At 44.7% G+C, this 17691-nt stretch overlaps 1 protein-coding gene across 2 annotated transcripts in view; it reads left to right on the top strand.

Annotated features, from left to right (window-relative positions):
• LOC117403741 (soluble lamin-associated protein of 75 kDa) overlaps positions 1 to 17691 on the top strand; it is a 36590-nt gene that overhangs the window by 10527 nt on the left and 8372 nt on the right. For both annotated transcript variants that reach the window (XM_034006109.3, XM_034006110.3), the window contains exons 2-7: positions 5934 to 6070; positions 15198 to 15297; positions 15761 to 15846; positions 16291 to 16462; positions 17019 to 17198; positions 17428 to 17550. In XM_034006109.3, coding sequence (XP_033862000.2) covers positions 5936 to 6070; positions 15198 to 15297; positions 15761 to 15846; positions 16291 to 16462; positions 17019 to 17198; positions 17428 to 17550 — 796 coding nt within the window. In that variant the 5' untranslated portion in view covers positions 5934 to 5935. The remainder of the gene's footprint in view (positions 1 to 5933; positions 6071 to 15197; positions 15298 to 15760; positions 15847 to 16290; positions 16463 to 17018; positions 17199 to 17427; positions 17551 to 17691) is intronic.

Here is a 17691-nt window from a genome sequence, read left to right as displayed (position 1 = left end):
GCCAAAGCACTGTGAGTTCGAGTTGGCAGTTTCTGGGCTGCAATTTTACAGCGGTAATAATGTTTGGAAATTGAAACTGAATTGTGGGAAGGTTGTTATGCTAATGAGGGGTTTAAGGTGGTGTTTTTAATGCCTTGGTTAGTACCCCTTTAAGGACCATGTTTCCCTTTTGAGTTGAAACTGAGTTATAGTAAATAACATAGCTCATAGCGCCATTATAGTTATAGACACTGCAATGCAATCCTGGTTCTAAGAGTTCATTATAGCTATCGACACTGCAATGCAATCCTGGTTCTAAGAGTGCATTATGGGAATAGACACTACAATGCAATCTGGTTCTAAGAGTGCGTTAGTTCTGATTAAGAATTTCACATAAAAAAGAAAAATGAAATGTTATTTTGATCCAAATGAAAACATTGGCATGCCCTTCCCTGGCCTCCTCCCCAGTGCTGGCTCTCGGATTACTGCTGGAAGAACAGCAGGGAGCTGAGTGACCGGTCAGCATTTCTTAACTAAGACTGCACTCAGCCAGAGAGAATATCTTAAATACAGCAGTTTTATTTTGGTGGTCAAGAGTAACCCTGGGCACATTATTTAAAAAAAAAAAACTAGATTCTTAACCCTATTTACTATAAATCGTCATTAGTGTGTCTGAAATGACTAAAAAACAACTTCAGACTACTACGAAGTTAAATGAGTTGTTTATTTAGGGTTTGATAACCTTATTGGTTGCGTTATTACCATCTGAAAAAAATTGCTAATAATTAATTCATATGGAATTGCATTCTCACAGAAACAACCTATACTGCATGTACTGTTCTGGCTTAGCAAAAACAGCTCCCCACTGAAACTGTAATGTCAAGAGAGCTGGGGTGGAAGGGGGAGGTGCTTGAGAGAAATGCAAGACCACTGTGGTGTGATTTATTTAACAGAAAGGTCTGATTGGTTTAATAAGGTGGAGTCCTTCCCTACCCTAAAGGCACTCATTATACAGGAATGATTTTAACCAGACGTATTGTATACTTGTTATACTTGATTATATTAGTTCAAGAAGTTCACTAAGTTTGCATGTTTTAAAACAAAAGGCATACCAATTGTAAAGAGGCTACAGTACTATTGTGTGACTCATTTCCTCCCTTCTCTCAATCGGTTGGCTTTGAATTTCTTTTCAAGATTATTTTATAACTCTACAGTACAATGAAGCATAATAATAATGCTTGCATATTATTATTATTATTATTATTATTATTATTATTATTATTATTATTATTATTATTATTATTATTATTATTATTATTTATTTCTTAGCAAAGCCCTTACCCAGGTCAACATACAGCGGTTAGACAGGAAAGCAGAGAGCTGGCGGTGTACTGCCCGCTCAAGGGTTTTAGAGAGGAAGGGTAAGAGGGAGACAGGACGGTGGTTCTGTAGGGAGGTGGGGGTGAGCCGGGGGTGAGACGGGGGTCTGTTTATCCAGAGGAATTGCTCGGTGAGCGCTAACTACTGCTAGGGAGTAGTTCTCATATAAACCCGTGAATCATTACAAGAGCATTACAAAAGTTTTGAAAGCTTCATTGATTGAACAAGCAATTCAAACATTAGCTTCTGAAGAGAAAGGCTAATTGACTAATTGACTTAAAATGTTTTTTAACTAACTAATTGATTTGAGTTTTGCATTCTTTTGACAGACAGAAAAACTCTCTAGCATCTTCTGAGCAAGACAACCAGTTGTTCAGAAATTACGTATAAGCAGCTGAAAGCTGTCCAAGATGTGTTTTCACATTTGGGGAACAGAAAGTGTTGCCTAACACCCCAGACTGGCAGATTGTATAAGAAACCAAAGCGTCAGTCAATGAGATATTAAACTGGAGAACACACTGCATGCAAGTGTGCATCACTGCTTAAAATCCATTGCAGACCATTCTCTGTACTCCTTGATGTTGATCAAGAGGACAACTCCGTAAGAAACAAGGCTTGTGTCAAGCTCTGGAAGATTTTACTAAGTACTTTTTTCTAGTTGATTTGCACCATGTCTAGAGCAAGAAAACTGTGACAATGAAAGTGATAGACTTGCATTACAGGGTGGGCTTCACAGGACTCTAGTTGCAGTGCTTACATTTATCCAGTCTAATTAGCTCTAACTATTGCCACAAAATTGCTGCTAACTTGACTAAACTGCAATGAAAAAAACTTTTTTGACAAACCTGTCCAAGGTTCCTATTACAACAAGAAAGCATTGCAGATGTATCATTATTACTTCTGTTACCATTCTAAATCTCTCGCTGCTGATGTTATTCTGGCAGAACAATGTCTGCAGTGTCTTCTGTCCACGAGACCGTAGGATAACGCCTGCAAGTCTGCTCATTAGGACTCACGCCATTTCATGCACGCACTTCATTAGATTCATTCACACACAGCGTAACTTGCACGGAATCAGGCTCAATATTTCATGGGGGGGGGGGGGCATTTTTATGTGTGTACGTTTGTTGGAGAAAGCAAGGGTTCACGTAAGGTCATTTGAATAGCATGTGTTGCCAGGGGGAGATGTATAGGGGATACATTCAGTAACGCTTCAGGTGTGTCAGACTGAATCCCCCTGTGCTGTTTGGATATGTCACGATCCACTGGCAGAACCAATCTGGTTCATGATTCGCTAATACTTTTCTTGGAGTCTCAGTGTGTGTTATACAGAGGAGGTTTGTCAGGGGAGGCTAGGGAGGCAGTGCCTCCCCATTTTTAAATATTATATATATATATATAATTGACCACAAAACGTATAGTACAATTAATAATACAAGTATAAGTCTCAGTGTGTATGTGCGTGTTAACAGTACAAAAATAGAGATTGCAATATATCGCCCTCTGCAGTTGCAATTCTAATGGTGGCGCTTCTTCCATGGGCTTTGCCTATCTCGGTTTCTTCCCATTGAAATTTCATAAGACAGGTGGTGCTTGAAAGTGTTCTCTTATTGGATTAAGCGCAGTAATTTTTTTAGTACAGGGAGACAGCGCCACCGACCCTGTATTGCACATGTGCGAGAGAGCGAGGATTGAGAACAGTGAGAGAGCGTGAGAGAGAGCGAGAGAGCGCGGAACAGTGAGAGAGCGTGAGAGAGAGCGAGAGAGCGCGAGGATTGAGAACAGTGAGAGAGAGTGAGAGAGCACAGAACAGTGAGAGAGCGCGAGGATTGAGAACAGTGAGAGAGAGTGAGAGAGCGCGGAACAGTGAGAGAGTGTGAGAGAGTGCGAGAGAGCGCGGAACAGTGAGAGAGAGCGAGGATTGAGAACAGTGAGAGAGAGTGAGAGAGCGAGAGAGCGCGGAACAGTGAAAGAGTGAGAGAGTGCGAGAGAGCGTGGAACAGTGAGAGTGTGAGAGAGAGCGAGAGAGCACGGAACAGTGAAAGAGTGAGAGAGTGCGAGAGAGCGCGGAACAGTGAGAGAGCACGAGAGAGAGTGCGAGAGATACAGACAGAGTGAGCTAGATGCAATTGGAATTTTGAACTTGACAATTTTAATTATTGCAGTTACACCAATTAGGAAATATTAATATATTTAGAGGAAGCCTTAGTAATTAGGGAGGTAGGAGATGCGCTCCTTATTATTATTTTTTTTAAATCAACATCTTAACTATTATAAATTTAAAATTGTCATTTTTTCTATTAAATTCTTAATAAAGCCAACTTTTGTTTGTGTAAGTCAGTTAGTTTTCAATGTTGTCGTAACATTTGTGCTTAATTGATATGTTTATTATTGTTATTATTTATTATGAAATTATTACAATTCTACTGAGATGATAAAAAGGATATTGCTGCTCTAGAAAGAGTGCAAAGAAGAGCAACCAGAATTATCCCGGGTTTAAAAGGCATGTCGTATGCAGACAGGCTAAAAGAATTGAATCTATTCAGTCTTGAACAAAGAAGACTACGCGGCGATCTGATTCAAACATTCAAAATCCTAAAAGGTATAGACAATGTCAACCCGGGGGACTTCTTTGACTTGAAAAAAGAAACAAGGACCAGGGGTCACAAATGGAGATTAGATAAAGGGGCATTCAGAACAGAAAATAGGAGGCACTTTTTTACACAGAGAATTGTGAGGGTCTGGAACCAACTCCCCAGTAATGTTGTTGAAGCTGACACCCTGGGATCCTTCAAGAAGCTGCTTGATGAGATTCTGGGATCAATAAGCTACTAACAACCAAACGAGCAAGATGGTCTGAATGGCCTCCTCTCGTTTGTAAACTTTCTTATGTTCTTATGTTCTTATGTATGCTTATTTCTGGACATTTGTATGTGATCTACATTATAGTTAAAATACATTTATAGCTGGGGGGATTCTCTTTTTTTTCTTCTAATTACATTGATGGTTATAAATGCAGAACAAGGAAGCACTAGCTATAGTGTAGCTCATGTAATAATATATTTAATTATATTTAATTAACTATAATTCTCAAAAAAACTATTTAAAACAAACAAGCAAACATGCATTTTTTATTACTACAGTAGATTATATTGCATTATTATTTTGTTTATTACAGTAGATTACTAGCAGTGAAACAGTAGACAGGGAGACCAGAGACATAGAGAGAGAGAGAGAAAAGGAGGGATTGAAAAAGACAGAGTAGACCTCAAACAGCCATCCACCCAGCCTGCCCTGCTGTGTGACGCCCTGTGATCAGAGAAAGGGAGGGAGAATAATGCGTCTTCAGCTAACCCCCACCTAGGGAGCCTTTTCCACACTAACACCATCAACCTGTGAGCTGCTCTGTGACACCCTTATATACACAGGTAGGCTCTTCTGACATACACCAACACACATAAGAGTGCCGTACAGTTGGGTTCAGCCACAACTCAAACTCACTAATTCTCCACTCGCGCTCCCGCCTCCCCTGCCACAGACCTCACCAGCCGCCACTGCTGTTATAAATATAAGAAATCCAGCTTCTTCCTTTTTATTTTCTCTTTAACTTCAGTTCTATGTGTACCATTTACACTATTTACCAGACTTGGGCAACTTGATATCTTTACAAAACATTTAAAGCCACGAAGGTCAGGGGAAAAAATGAGACAGCACTGCAGAAGCCTGGTACAGAACATGTGTCTCTTAGCGCTCCTGTAATTGGAGAAAGAGTTGAAATATTTGCACCTGTTTGACCGCATGACCTTGGGATCGTGCTGGAAAAATGAGACATTTCACATTTTTCATCCAAAGATCTAACTTTAAACTTTTGTGGATACAAATGAAACGTCCAAAGAACCCCCATTGAGAGCACTGGTAATATGGAGCACTACGCCAATGTGGAGCATTTACACTCCGCATTTATTCAGAAGAGCAGATAAGCCCTGAGACACAGAACCATAGAAGAGACAAGTCCAGAAGATATAAAACAATGAATGAAAGTCATTTACTGCACACAAATGTGCAGCTTTACATTCATTAGACAGCACATGTGCGAGAAGGATGTTGTCTTTAAAAGCCTCTGGACCTGTATTACCAAGGGAGGCTTGTAGTTAAACGGGAGACGTGTTTAAATTCTCTCATTTTGAGAACAAGTATCTGGAACAATTACTGAATATAAGGGATGAGCACGATTCACACTAATAGTTAATGTAATCACTCTGGGCCTTTTTCAAAGTTTAGAGGAATTTATAATAGCCTTCTCTTTGGATGTATTTCACTGACAAACTTGATCATTCATAAGATGTTCACACTCATGTAATAGGCAGTGTTTTGATTGATTGATTGATTGATTGGATGGGTGGGTGGGGGGTTAGTTGGTTGTGATTGATTGATTGATTGGTTGGTTGGATGGTTGGTTGATTGACTGAGTTACTGTTTGTTTGGTTGGTTGAAATCACACAGTGTCAATGTTTTATAATATTCATGAGAACGCCACGGCAGGGACTATAACCCAAATGCTTTGTGTCGAACAGGAATGGAATTCCCTGTGGATTTACTGACAACCTTGAGTCATGAAGACCTGGAGCACTCAGCTGAGGACTACATGTCTGACCTGCTGTACAGCGACCCCAACGACCCACAGTACTTCACTCTGCCCAACCGAAGAAAGGTAAGAGGCTTCCCAGGGCTGTGTCCTGCCCTAACTGTGCACTTTTACTATTGCTATTCATGTCAGCTGAGACAGGAATAGAAATACATATAGAATATCATATGGTGGTGTACAATGCAAGCTGACATCCAGCCACAAGAGACCAGATTGTATTGGCTGCTCTGACCTTGAGTGGGTGAAAATCAGCTTGGCTCTTACCCAGCACGCTACAAGTTAAATAAGGTTAATTAAACAGGAAAGCGGATTGTGATGTCATTTCCATCTGATACAAATCTGATACAAATCCATTTCAGATGTCTGTGTCACACCGATATCAGGGTCTACTATATATTATATTATGAGGCATACAGCACTTGAAAAAGAAGGATATAAAACATTGGGACAAAGCTCTTAATGTTACAGAATGAGAAACAAATAACGTGACCGTACCAAAGAGATCTTGAATAATATTACCGCATTCGTTGGTTTGAGTTTTGTAACCTGGTTAAAGAGAACAACTGGTTGTAGGTTTTAAAACAAAACTTCCAGTTGCTGCCCTAAGTGCAGTGCATATTCCTACAATGTCTTTTTTAGCATCATTGTTTCATATTTGTGCTCATGTGTCCTTGGAAATAAAGCTGAACAGATTGTAGCAGAGAGTTTTGCTGAACATTGCAGTTTATATTCAAGTAACAACACCAATACTGTTCCCAGGACCTGTTCTGGTTTGGTGTAGTAGGGCGCTTCACTGTATTCGGATACAAACAACCTGTTCTTTTGATGCTCACAAAAATGCTCACAGTTTGATACAATGTCCAAAATATATACAACATTCTTTTAATACCACTGTATACTGTAAAGACATTTACTGACACAGATGACAGAATACTCTTTAAGCCAGTGGTCCTCATAGCTGTGCCTGTGAGATCAGAATGTTGTCCTGCAACAGAAGCTGATGTCATCTGAAATATGTATTGTTAGGGCACCTGAAGTCCTTGTTATCTACTGCTCTGTGCGCTCAACCACTGGATGCATCTGTATCTTCATTTCCTTTCATGTCACTGTGGCAAAGTGGATGGTAAGGGGAACAGGTGTAGCGGTGATGCGATGCAGGAGTGACAGACAGACAACGATAATTCGGTGAACAAGTGTTTATTGTGCTGTTTCCAGGTCTGGCGACCGTCAAATAATAAATCCCCGGCAGTACACAACAATGTGTAAAGCACGGGGAGCGTGAATAATCCCACACAGTCCTGAACAGAAAAACAAATGCACGGTCACCAGTCCTGGGTGAACTCAGTCGTGCAGGTGCTCTGTGCAGTGGTGCTCCGGATAGTGCTTTTGTGGCGACAGCTCCGGAGGTGTGCTTTAACTGTCTAGTAGTGCGACAAAAGACAGACAATTATAGACAGACAGAAATAACACACAACACGTAACACTTATTCCTTCTTTTATATTTCTGAGAGCTCCCCTCTCAGTCCTTCTCTCCTCCTGTTTAACCCAAACGAAGGAAAAGAACAGCGTTACCCTGGCCCCTATATGTAATCCCGCATGATATCTAGGTAAACGGTTGCAGCTGCCTTATTACTTGCAGCTGCCCCTTGTTTACCTGTCAGATCAATACGGTCTTACAACAGAGTCTCGCTTCCTTCCAGGCTGACCCACTTTCCGGTCCCGGAAACGAACTGTCAGGCCAGCCCTTCCAGATACTTCTCCTCCCGTTCTTTAGCGCCCTCACAGGTCGGGAGGAAGATTTATCACCAGAACTCATTGTATTTCTGTCACATATCCCACCGCTCAGAGTGGAGCCGAAGGAACACTCGGCTAAATCTACCTTTCCCATTGCTCCCCCCTCCCGGGAAACATAATCCGCATTTTGGTGGTCTTTCCCCGCACGGTGTACCATATGGTACATGAAGGGCTGCAATGCCAGATACCACCGAGTTATCCGGGCATTGCTGTCCTTCATTATGCTTAACCACTGGAGTGGGGCGTGGTCTGTGACCAGATCAAATGAGTGTCCCAGCAGGTAGTATCGTAAAGAGTGAGTAGCCCATTTAATGGCCAAACACTCTTTTTCGACTACGGAGTAGTTACGCTCCCGAGGTAACATTTTTTTGCTCAGGTACAATATCGGGTGTTCTACTCCAGCTACTTTTTGGGACAAGACTGCACCCAACCCTACATCCGAGGCGTCGGTGTGGAGGATGAATCTCTTGGTGAAATCTGGGGTAATAAGAGTGGGGGCCTGGCAAAGTTTACGCTTAATCGTATCAAACGCCCCCTGACACTCAGCTGACCATTTAATTAAATTTGGCGCACTCTTTTTGGTGAGGTCGACTAACGGGTTAACCACTGTGGCGTACTCGGGGATGAAGCGGCGGTAATAACCGGCTAAGCCCAGTAGTGACCTCACCTGAGTCTTGGTTTTAGGGATCGCTGCATCAACCAAAGCCTGGATTTTGGTGACCACAGGTCTCACCCTTCCATTTCCCATTAAAAATCCCAAATATTGAGTCTCTGTCTTGGCAAACGCACATTTCCTCAAGTTAGCTGTCAGCCGGGCTGCCCTTAGAGACTGAAGAACGGCTGCAACCCTAGCCAAATGCTCTCGCCAGGTGGAGCTGTAAATCACCACGTCATCAATATACGCTGCTGCATATTCATGATGTGGGCGTAAAACCTGGTCCATCAGTCTCTGAAAGGCAGCGGGCGCACCATGTAGCCCAAACGGCATGGTTTTAAAGTGGAACAGCCCCTCTGGTGTTGAAAATGCGGTTTTCTCTCTGGAGCTGCGGGTTAGAGGGATTTGCCAGTATCCCTTCGTCAGGTCTAGAGTGGAAATAAACCTCGCTTTTCCCAGTCTGTCTAAAAGTTCGTCGACCCGAGGCATGGGATACGCATCGAACTTGGCAATAGCATTCACCTTTCTGAAATCTATGCAGAAGCGGTTGGTGCCGTCCTTCTTAGCCACTATTACAATAGGACTGCACCACTCGCTCCTGGAAGGTTCAATTACTCCAAGCTCGAGCATATCCCGTACCTCTTTGCGAACGCCGCTTCGTCGACTTTCCGGGATCCGGTACGGTCTTTCTCGCACTGTGACACCTGGAGGAGAGATAATGTCATATTCAACTAAGTTTGTCCTGCCGGGCACATCAGAAAAAACATCACTGAACTCCTCAATAAGCTTACGCAGCTCTCTTTGCTGATCCGGAACTAATTGCTCCCCCATTGAAATCGCTCTTGTGCTCGGGGTCTCTGGACAGGGACCTAAATCATCCTCCATATTGCCTGGGGCTATAAATAAGACCTCTCTTGCCTGCCAGGGCTTCAACAAATTAATGTGGTAAATTTCACGTTCATTCCGGCGATCGGGCTGTCTAATTTCATAATTTACTTTCCCTATAGCCCGAATCACCTCATACGGCCCCTGCCATTTAGCACACAGTTTTGACTCTGATGAGGGAAGTAGCAGCATTACCTTGTCCCCTGGTCGAAAGGTTCGAATCCGTGCATTTTTGTTATAATGCTGCTCTTGTCGGTGCTGAGCCGATCTGAGGTTGTCTTGGGCCAAACGACCGACCAAATCCAGGCGATCTCTGAGTAGGAGCACATACTTCACTACATTTTTGGACGAGCCTTTGTGCTCCTCCCACCCCTCTCTCAGCAGGTCGAGAATGCCGCGAGGCTGCCGGCCGTACAGGAGCTCAAAGGGGGAGAACCCTGTTGAACTCTGCGGCACTTCTCTCACTGCAAAAAGGAGGTAGGGGAGAAGTGATGCCCAATGTTTCTGCTCTTGTGTTACAAATCGCCTCAGCATCGACTTTAAGGTCTGATTAAAACGTTCCACCAGACCGTCCGATTGTGGATGATAAACGGACGTCCTGATGGGACGTATTTTTAATATTTTGTACACCTGCTGTAACGTATTGGACAAAAAATTAGTTCCGTGATCGGTCAAAATCTCCTTGGGGATCCCTACTCTGGCCATAATCTGTGCTAACTCGGTGGCTATTGCAGCGGCACTAGTGGACCTCAATGGAACTGCCTCCGGGTATCGCGTTGCATAATCCACCACTACTAAAATGTGCGTATAGTCAGAAGGTAGCAAAGGGCCGACTATGTCCATTGCAATGCGCTCGAAAGGAGTGGAAATAATCGGCAGTGGGACCAAAGGGGCGGGGCGCACTCGATCCGGCGCTACTCGCTGGCAGTCTGGGCAGGTGGCTACATATTTCGACACATCAGTATGAAGACCTACCCAATAGAATCGAGCCAATATCCGCTCCCTCGTCTTCTCGGCTCCGAGGTGCCCCGCAAAAGGGATATCATGCGCCAGCCTCATGACCTCCAGCCGACAAGACGGGGGAACCAATAATTGTGTTACAGGCTGTCCTGTGCCCGCGGCTAGGTTTACCCTATACAGTAATTGCCCCTTGATACTGAAATGTGGATATACTAGCGCCCCAGCGCCGTCAACATCCTTACCTTCAATGGACCGGACCTGTCCCCAAGCGTGCACCAGTGACGGGTCGTTTTGTTGGCCCCACACTAGGTCCGCGCTTGAGTACCACGGGTCCGGTACATTGAGAGGGGCTGGAATAACATCTGCTCTAGTCGGTCCAGTAACCTCGCTCTCTCGGTCACACTGCGTTCCCACTCCCTTCGACTGGCGTTTGTTACCATTGCAGCACTCTCCCACCAGACCCCAGCCTTGTCTCAACAACGCTCCCTCCCATTTTGCGGTCCGTCTCTCCTTATTCGTTTTTCTAGGACGGAAAAGAGGGGAAAACATTTCAGTGTGAAAAGGAAACACATCACCAATCCGTTCCTTTTTTTTTTTTTTCTCTGCCACGTTTACGTGTGTGGCTGAGACTGCCATTTCTTTAATCAATTCTTTGAATTTTGGCCAGTCTCGGCCCAGAATAACTGGGTGTGGCAAACTTTCCGCCACCCCGACTACAAGGTGACGTTTTATCGGTCCTACCGATAAATATACTTTTAATGTGGGGTATGCCGCCGTGTCTCCATGGATACAGGAGATGGCCACCTGACCTCGTGGCCGCCACGACACACCGCCCAGGAGAGCTGTCTTAATCAAGGTTTGCTCACACCCTGTGTCCACTAACGCGTGGGTTTTCACATTCCCTAACACCACATTAATCAGACAAGGCCCCTCCCGACCATTTTCCCCCCGCTTACCAGTCTCAGGTGCCCAATTGCACGTGGCCACGTCACACTCCATGGCAGCGGGGCATGACCTGGCCAGATGTCCCGGCTGGTGGCACCTAAAACAGATAGGAGGGACAGAGGGGGCATGGGTTAGAAATCTGTCCCGCTGCTGGTATGGCAACGGGGCAGGGGCAGCACCTCTACCCCAGCTGGGGGCCAACCTTGGTCTCCATGGGGGGGAGGCAAGGGGGCCCAATGGGGTCGGTGCTCTGGGAGGTCTGGGTCCCGGGAACGAGGGGGGTGGTGGTGATGACGTTGGAGGAGAGGGAGAGAGAGCGCGGCTGCTTCGAAGGGCAAGGGCGGACAGGATCCCAATCCGGGCAGAGGTCAGGGAGTCCTCAAAATCTTCGGCCAATTTGACCGCCTCCTCCAGGGTGTCGGGGTTGTGGCGCCGTATCCACGCCTGGGTCTCGGCGCCGACCACATGGCAGAACTGTTCTACCACAATGGCTTCCCCCATCTGCTGGGCGGTCTTCTTCCCGGGGGTCAGCCAATGCACCATGTGGTCGCACAACCTCTCCGCAACCACCCTGGGGCGTGTCTCCGGGGCTCTCCGGTACTCCCGAAACCGCGCCCGGTGGGTCTCGGTAGTAATATTGAGCCGGCGGAGGATAGCCTGCTTGACTAGGTCATACTCGGTGGCGTGCTGGTCGCTCATAGCCTGGTAAGCTGCCTGAGCCTCCCCAATCAGGCAGGGTCCCAGCTGGCTGGCCCAGAACTCCCGCGGCCAAGCCGCCGCGGTAGCCAGCCGCTCGAATGCCACCAAGTACGCCTCCGGGTCATCCTCCGCCGACATCTTCATCGCCCGTGCCTTCGGGGGCGACATCACCGGTATTGTCGTCGGGGTCGCTACTGCAGCCACGGCCAGTCCTACCCGTTCAATGAGCGCTGTATAGCGCTCCTCCCTCCTTCTCTCCTCTGCGTCCCGTCTGCTCTCCAGTGCCTGTAGCAGCTCCGCCAGCGCGTTGCGGTCCATGATCCCGTTTCTGACACCACGTGTGGCAAAGTGGATGGTAAGGGGAACAGGTGTAGCGGTGATGCGATGCAGGAGTGACAGACAGACAACGATAATTCGGTGAACAAGTGTTTATTGTGCTGTTTCCAGGTCTGGCGACCGTCAAATAATAAATCCCCGGCAGTACACAACAATGTGTAAAGCACGGGGAGCGTGAATAATCCCACACAGTCCTGAACAGAAAAACAAATGCACGGTCACCAGTCCTGGGTGAACTCAGTCGTGCAGGTGCTCTGTGCAGTGGTGCTCCGGATAGTGCTTTTGTGGCGACAGCTCCGGAGGTGTGCTTTAACTGTCTAGTAGTGCGACAAAAGACAGACAATTATAGACAGACAGAAATAACACACAACACGTAACACTTATTCCTTCTTTTATATTTCTGAGAGCTCCCCTCTCAGTCCTTCTCTCCTCCTGTTTAACCCAAACGAAGGAAAAGAACAGCGTTACCCTGGCCCCTATATGTAATCCCGCATGATATCTAGGTAAACGGTTGCAGCTGCCTTATTACTTGCAGCTGCCCCTTGTTTACCTGTCAGATCAATACGGTCTTACAACAGAGTCTCGCTTCCTTCCAGGCTGACCCACTTTCCGGTCCCGGAAACGAACTGTCAGGCCAGCCATTCCAGATACTTCTCCTCCCGTTCTTTAGCGCCCTCACAGGTCGGGAGGAAGATTTATCACCAGAACTCATTGTATTTCTGTCACAGTCACATTTTGGAATAAATAGTACCTTATGACCAGTACACAAATACCAAGAAAATCAAGGAGCACTGCTGTAAGCATATTGTGTGTCTGTGTTGAACTGAAGTACCAACCGACACGTCTATCCTTCGCCCAAGTTTATTTTTCTACAATGTCAAACACAAACTTATGTGTAAGCGGTTCCAAGCCGTTAGCTTAGGGAACTCCTGCAAGCCTTTTCAAGAAAGCTTTACATGCTTGCTGGAAAAGTGAAGGGACTCTCAATTCTCAAAGCAGCTGTGCGTGCGATAGCTCTGTGATTGTGTGGCACAGGCCGCCGCGACTCTGTCATTGCAGGACAGAGACACAGAGACACAAGCTGCGGGTCTCTTCACCACATGAAGGTGCAATCTGAGCAATGCAGGAATTGACTGCTCAGCTGGAAGCAGAGCCGTTGGAATGGAGAGCACTTTCAAGGGAGGATTGTGAATCCAGTTAATGTGTTCTTAATGAGAGGAGGCATTATCGTTTTCTTTACTCCATGAAAAAGGCTTTACAACAGTTTTATTTGTAGTACTTCTGTTAACTTAATAGAAGCGAGCATTAATCCATTACACTTTCTTTGAAAAAGCTGTATTTAACAAAATTAGAGTAAGCAATGTGTTTTAAATCTTTCATCTAATAACCTAAACACAGGTTCATAACTGTGCCCTTTCATCTAATAACCTAAACACATGTTCATAACGGTGCCCTTTCATCTCATTACCTAAACACATGTTCATAACGGTGCCCTTTCATCTCATTACCTAAACACATGTTCATAACGGTGCCCTTTCATCTCATAACCTAAACACATGTTCATAACGGTGCCCTTTCATCTCATTACCTAAACACATGTTCATAACGGTGCCCTTTCATCTCATTACCTAAACACATGTTCATAACGGTGCCCTTTCATCTCATAACCTAAACACATGTTCATAACGGTGCCCTTTCATCTCATTACCTAAACACATGTTCATAACGGTGCCCTTTCATCTCATTACCTAAACACATGTTCATAACGGTGCCCTTTCATCTCATTACCTAAACACACGTTCATAACTGCCCTTTCCAATGTCTTTCAGAGAGTCCGTGCTAACATGGTACACATTCGAAGGAGAGGTTTTTATGAATTATGTTACATTTTTGGGTGAAATTCTGTAATTCCTCTCGTCATTCTTACCACATTCCAGCATCATCAATGTGTCTCAGCCAGGAGCTGAGGTCCTCTCCCCTTCGGTTTATTGCTGCCTCATGAATTGCAGTAATGAAAATGTTTGCACACGCTGATGCACAGTTTGCCTGCTTGTAAGTAATGCTCAGGCCATTGAAAAGGCGCTTCAGTGGAAAGGCGCTTTAATGAATTAGACAAAGCATTGTCTGCTTTTGTACGGGTCTCAGTAGAAAGCAGATGCCATCATATTTAGCTGTTATTCCTGCACCACAGATTTACAATAGAGTTATTATCATTGTTTCTCTCTATCTGATTCTGAGCAAGGGTGTTCAGTCCCAGCACTTAGGATTCCCCATGCAAGCTCAAACCAGGTAAAGGCAGATATACAGAAAAAATAGCTTGGGTCTTGTCCAATGTAAATGGAAGATTTTTTTTCACAGGTAAAAGCGAATTACATATTGTAAGAATAAAGACACACACAAGCAGGAGAGATTGTGTAAAATGCTTTTCATTTTTACAAGAAGACTGTCTGTTGAACCCCACCTCTGTTTGTAAGCTGAAATGGATGCTGTGCATCTCATGGTTCACGTTTGTGTAGGAAGCTACAGCATAGAGCAGTAGTTCCCAACCCTGGTCCTGGGTACCCCATGTGTCTTCTGTGTTTTAATTCTAATTAAGCAAATTATTTGTTCAATTAAAGGTTTAGTGAAGTAATTGAGAGCTCAGTTGGAATGAAAACCAGAAGACACAGGGTTGGGAAGCCCTGACATACAGCTTAGTCTTTAAGTCCACAGCACTCCCTGCTGTTTTGTTTAATACATTTTTGCTCTCTTTTGCTACCTGGTGGCAGGACTAATGAAGTGCAGCTGATTCAATTGTGCTCACTACTGTAATTACAATTTAATTACAAGACTGAACTGTAAACACTTAACTGTTGATTTGTATTCCTGTGTGGTTTATTGTGTTGCCTAGGCTGACAATACCCTTATTGTAATTCATAGATTCCCCTGAGTCTTTCCTCTGTTGGCTATGTGCCTCTGTACGGAGCCGATCTGAAGCACAAAGTCTTGGCTCTCTTTGCACCAGAGGACCAATTCACAGGTAAACTGTTTGGTTAATATCTTTCCCTTTGTATCTCCAGCAGCATGTTCAGGGATTGAACAACACGCTAGAAACTCCTAATGCATAGAACGTGCACATTTCAGTAAATAGTATGTCCCTCATATGACAGATTTTGCAGTGTAGATGGCATCCCTGGCATGTATTCTATAATATATCAAATGCACATCTCCGATAGAGGGCTGATAGTACAGTAGGAGCAGGTTTCAACCCCTAAGTTAGTGAATTAGAGGGAAGCATTTTAAAGACCTGGCAGTCTCGTCCAATCAGTGCCTTCCTTGCTGGCCTTAGCAGCCCAACTCACTATTAGCAGTGACTTGTGTTTACAATGTTTTGTCTCAAACTTGTCTATTCCATGCTGATTAAATCTGTGATAATTAAATATGATCGATTTGTTTTAGTTTGTCTGAACGCACTGCCGGGTTCCCTGTTTTTATATTCCCAGCTGCTGCCCTGTATTTGGCTGAGCAGTGGTGGGCTGTAGAAGATATCTTAAAAACCTCAGTCCCCTCTCGAAAGGGACTGGTGAAGGTAAATATGGGAATCTCAGCTGGTCCACAGAGGCCAGGATTCTCCACTTTTCCTTATTCAGTTGTGTTGAAAATGTTTCAATCTCGCAAAATAACTGCTTTGTAGGGGGTATTTATATGTACAGTAGAATGTATGCCATTTTCATTGGTAATGGAAACCCATGGTTTATGGGTCAACAGCAGTCCTAAGTTGCTGGTGTTCTTTGGTTCATATTTAGGTGTTCTTTCACACTGTATTGTTCCAACGTTTCTCCCAGCATGAACTAGTCTAGCTGCAACTCCTGCATCTTAAACAGAACATGAAATAGAGAAAGGACCAGATGTACAAGAACAAATATCAATCCCTTTCATGTCCTGTAAATATTGTGTTCGTTTTCAATGAAGGCAGGCTTCCCTGTAGGTCCCTGGTGCTAACACAGCTCTGTACTGTTTTGTGTGTTTGTAGGTGAGATCACTGGGGGAGAGGATAGTTCTGTATGTCCTCAATCGCATTGTTTACAGAGCCCGGGAAATGACCACCAGCCAGGTTCCGTTCCTTTGTCACAGTCAAACCGATTTTGCTAAAATTCTCTGGAAAGATGGAGAGGCTGTTGGATTTTATTCGGTCAAACCTGAAGGTAACGCATGTGATTGCAGGAACTAGTGGAGGAGTGGAAATGACCATGTGTTTAATTAGGTTGAAATTGGCAGCATTGTCCTGTGCACACACTTGAATGAAAGATATTATTAAGCGGTCTGGAGCAACAAAGTTTCAGTTTTGAAGCCAAAAAAAAATATTGGCAGAGTAAAGGATGTTACAGATTACAAAGCCCACAATGTAATAAACCTTGGTATTTTAGAAATGTGCTGGTATTCAGCTTAAGAAAAATTTTCTTTTTACGAGAAACACATTGAACTGTGCTTCCTGACAGAGGATATTTTTTCCTGTATTTTGTGCATTCCTAGAAAAAAAACAACACACACTCTCAAAGAGAATGCAGCTTCCAATTACATTTTTCAGCTGCCTCTTTACCTTTCTATGGTGCATTCAATGAAGTCTAGGTCAGCCAAAGGGCCTTCTCTTTACAATGCTTCTCTTGACACATACCCAGAGGGAATGGGAAACGGGGTTCCAGTGCATCACAGGTCCTCTCTACTCTATCTGTCTGTCTGCCCATGTTTTGTGTAATGCAGGAAGCCTGTGCAGCAGCTTCCTCACCCTGTGCTACCAGCTCCCAGTCCTGGACTCCATATTCCTGAGGAAGCAGCACCGTGGCAAGGGACATGGCATACAGATTCTGGAAGATTTCGTCAACTGCTTTACAGAGGACACTCTGGGCTTGAGATACCCACTCTCGCCTGCCATGTACAAAGGTAAAGCTGGCCTGGGTTAACAGGGACCGGGAGCTCTGCAGTGTCAATGAATGGTACTTTTGTAACGCCCCTCAATTGTGTATGGCCTGCCCAATAAATCCAAATGGTCAGGGCATTCTTCAGCGCAAGTTATTGAGAGGAGTTGTGCTACTGTGTCTGAAGACTGGCAGATCATCCTGATATTTAAGAACTGGATGGAGGTTCATCCTCTGTGTCCTTGTCTCCTCAGTGTGTGCACAGTACCTGGACAAGTACCCAGGAGACCAGGACCTGCTCTGGGAAGTTGAAGGAATCGGAGTCTTGTTCCAGAGAGTCCGCTTATCCAGCAGAATCCAAGCCCTTGCTCTGAAAGGCAAGATTGCATCTCACTTTATAACGTGTGTGGGGTTAAGAGGTGTGCGATTTGATTTGTTTGGGAGTTTCAAACCGGTATGGAACCGATCAACCCAGAAAAGTGACCATTAATGACTGAAACTGGTTCTATTGTAGGGTA

Source organism: Acipenser ruthenus, chromosome 2 (genome assembly GCF_902713425.1).
Source record: "Acipenser ruthenus chromosome 2, fAciRut3.2 maternal haplotype, whole genome shotgun sequence".
NCBI classification, from domain to species: domain Eukaryota; kingdom Metazoa; phylum Chordata; class Actinopteri; order Acipenseriformes; family Acipenseridae; genus Acipenser; species Acipenser ruthenus.
Note: the sequence above shows the minus strand (reverse complement) of the source record. Positions and strands in the feature narration are given on the sequence as shown.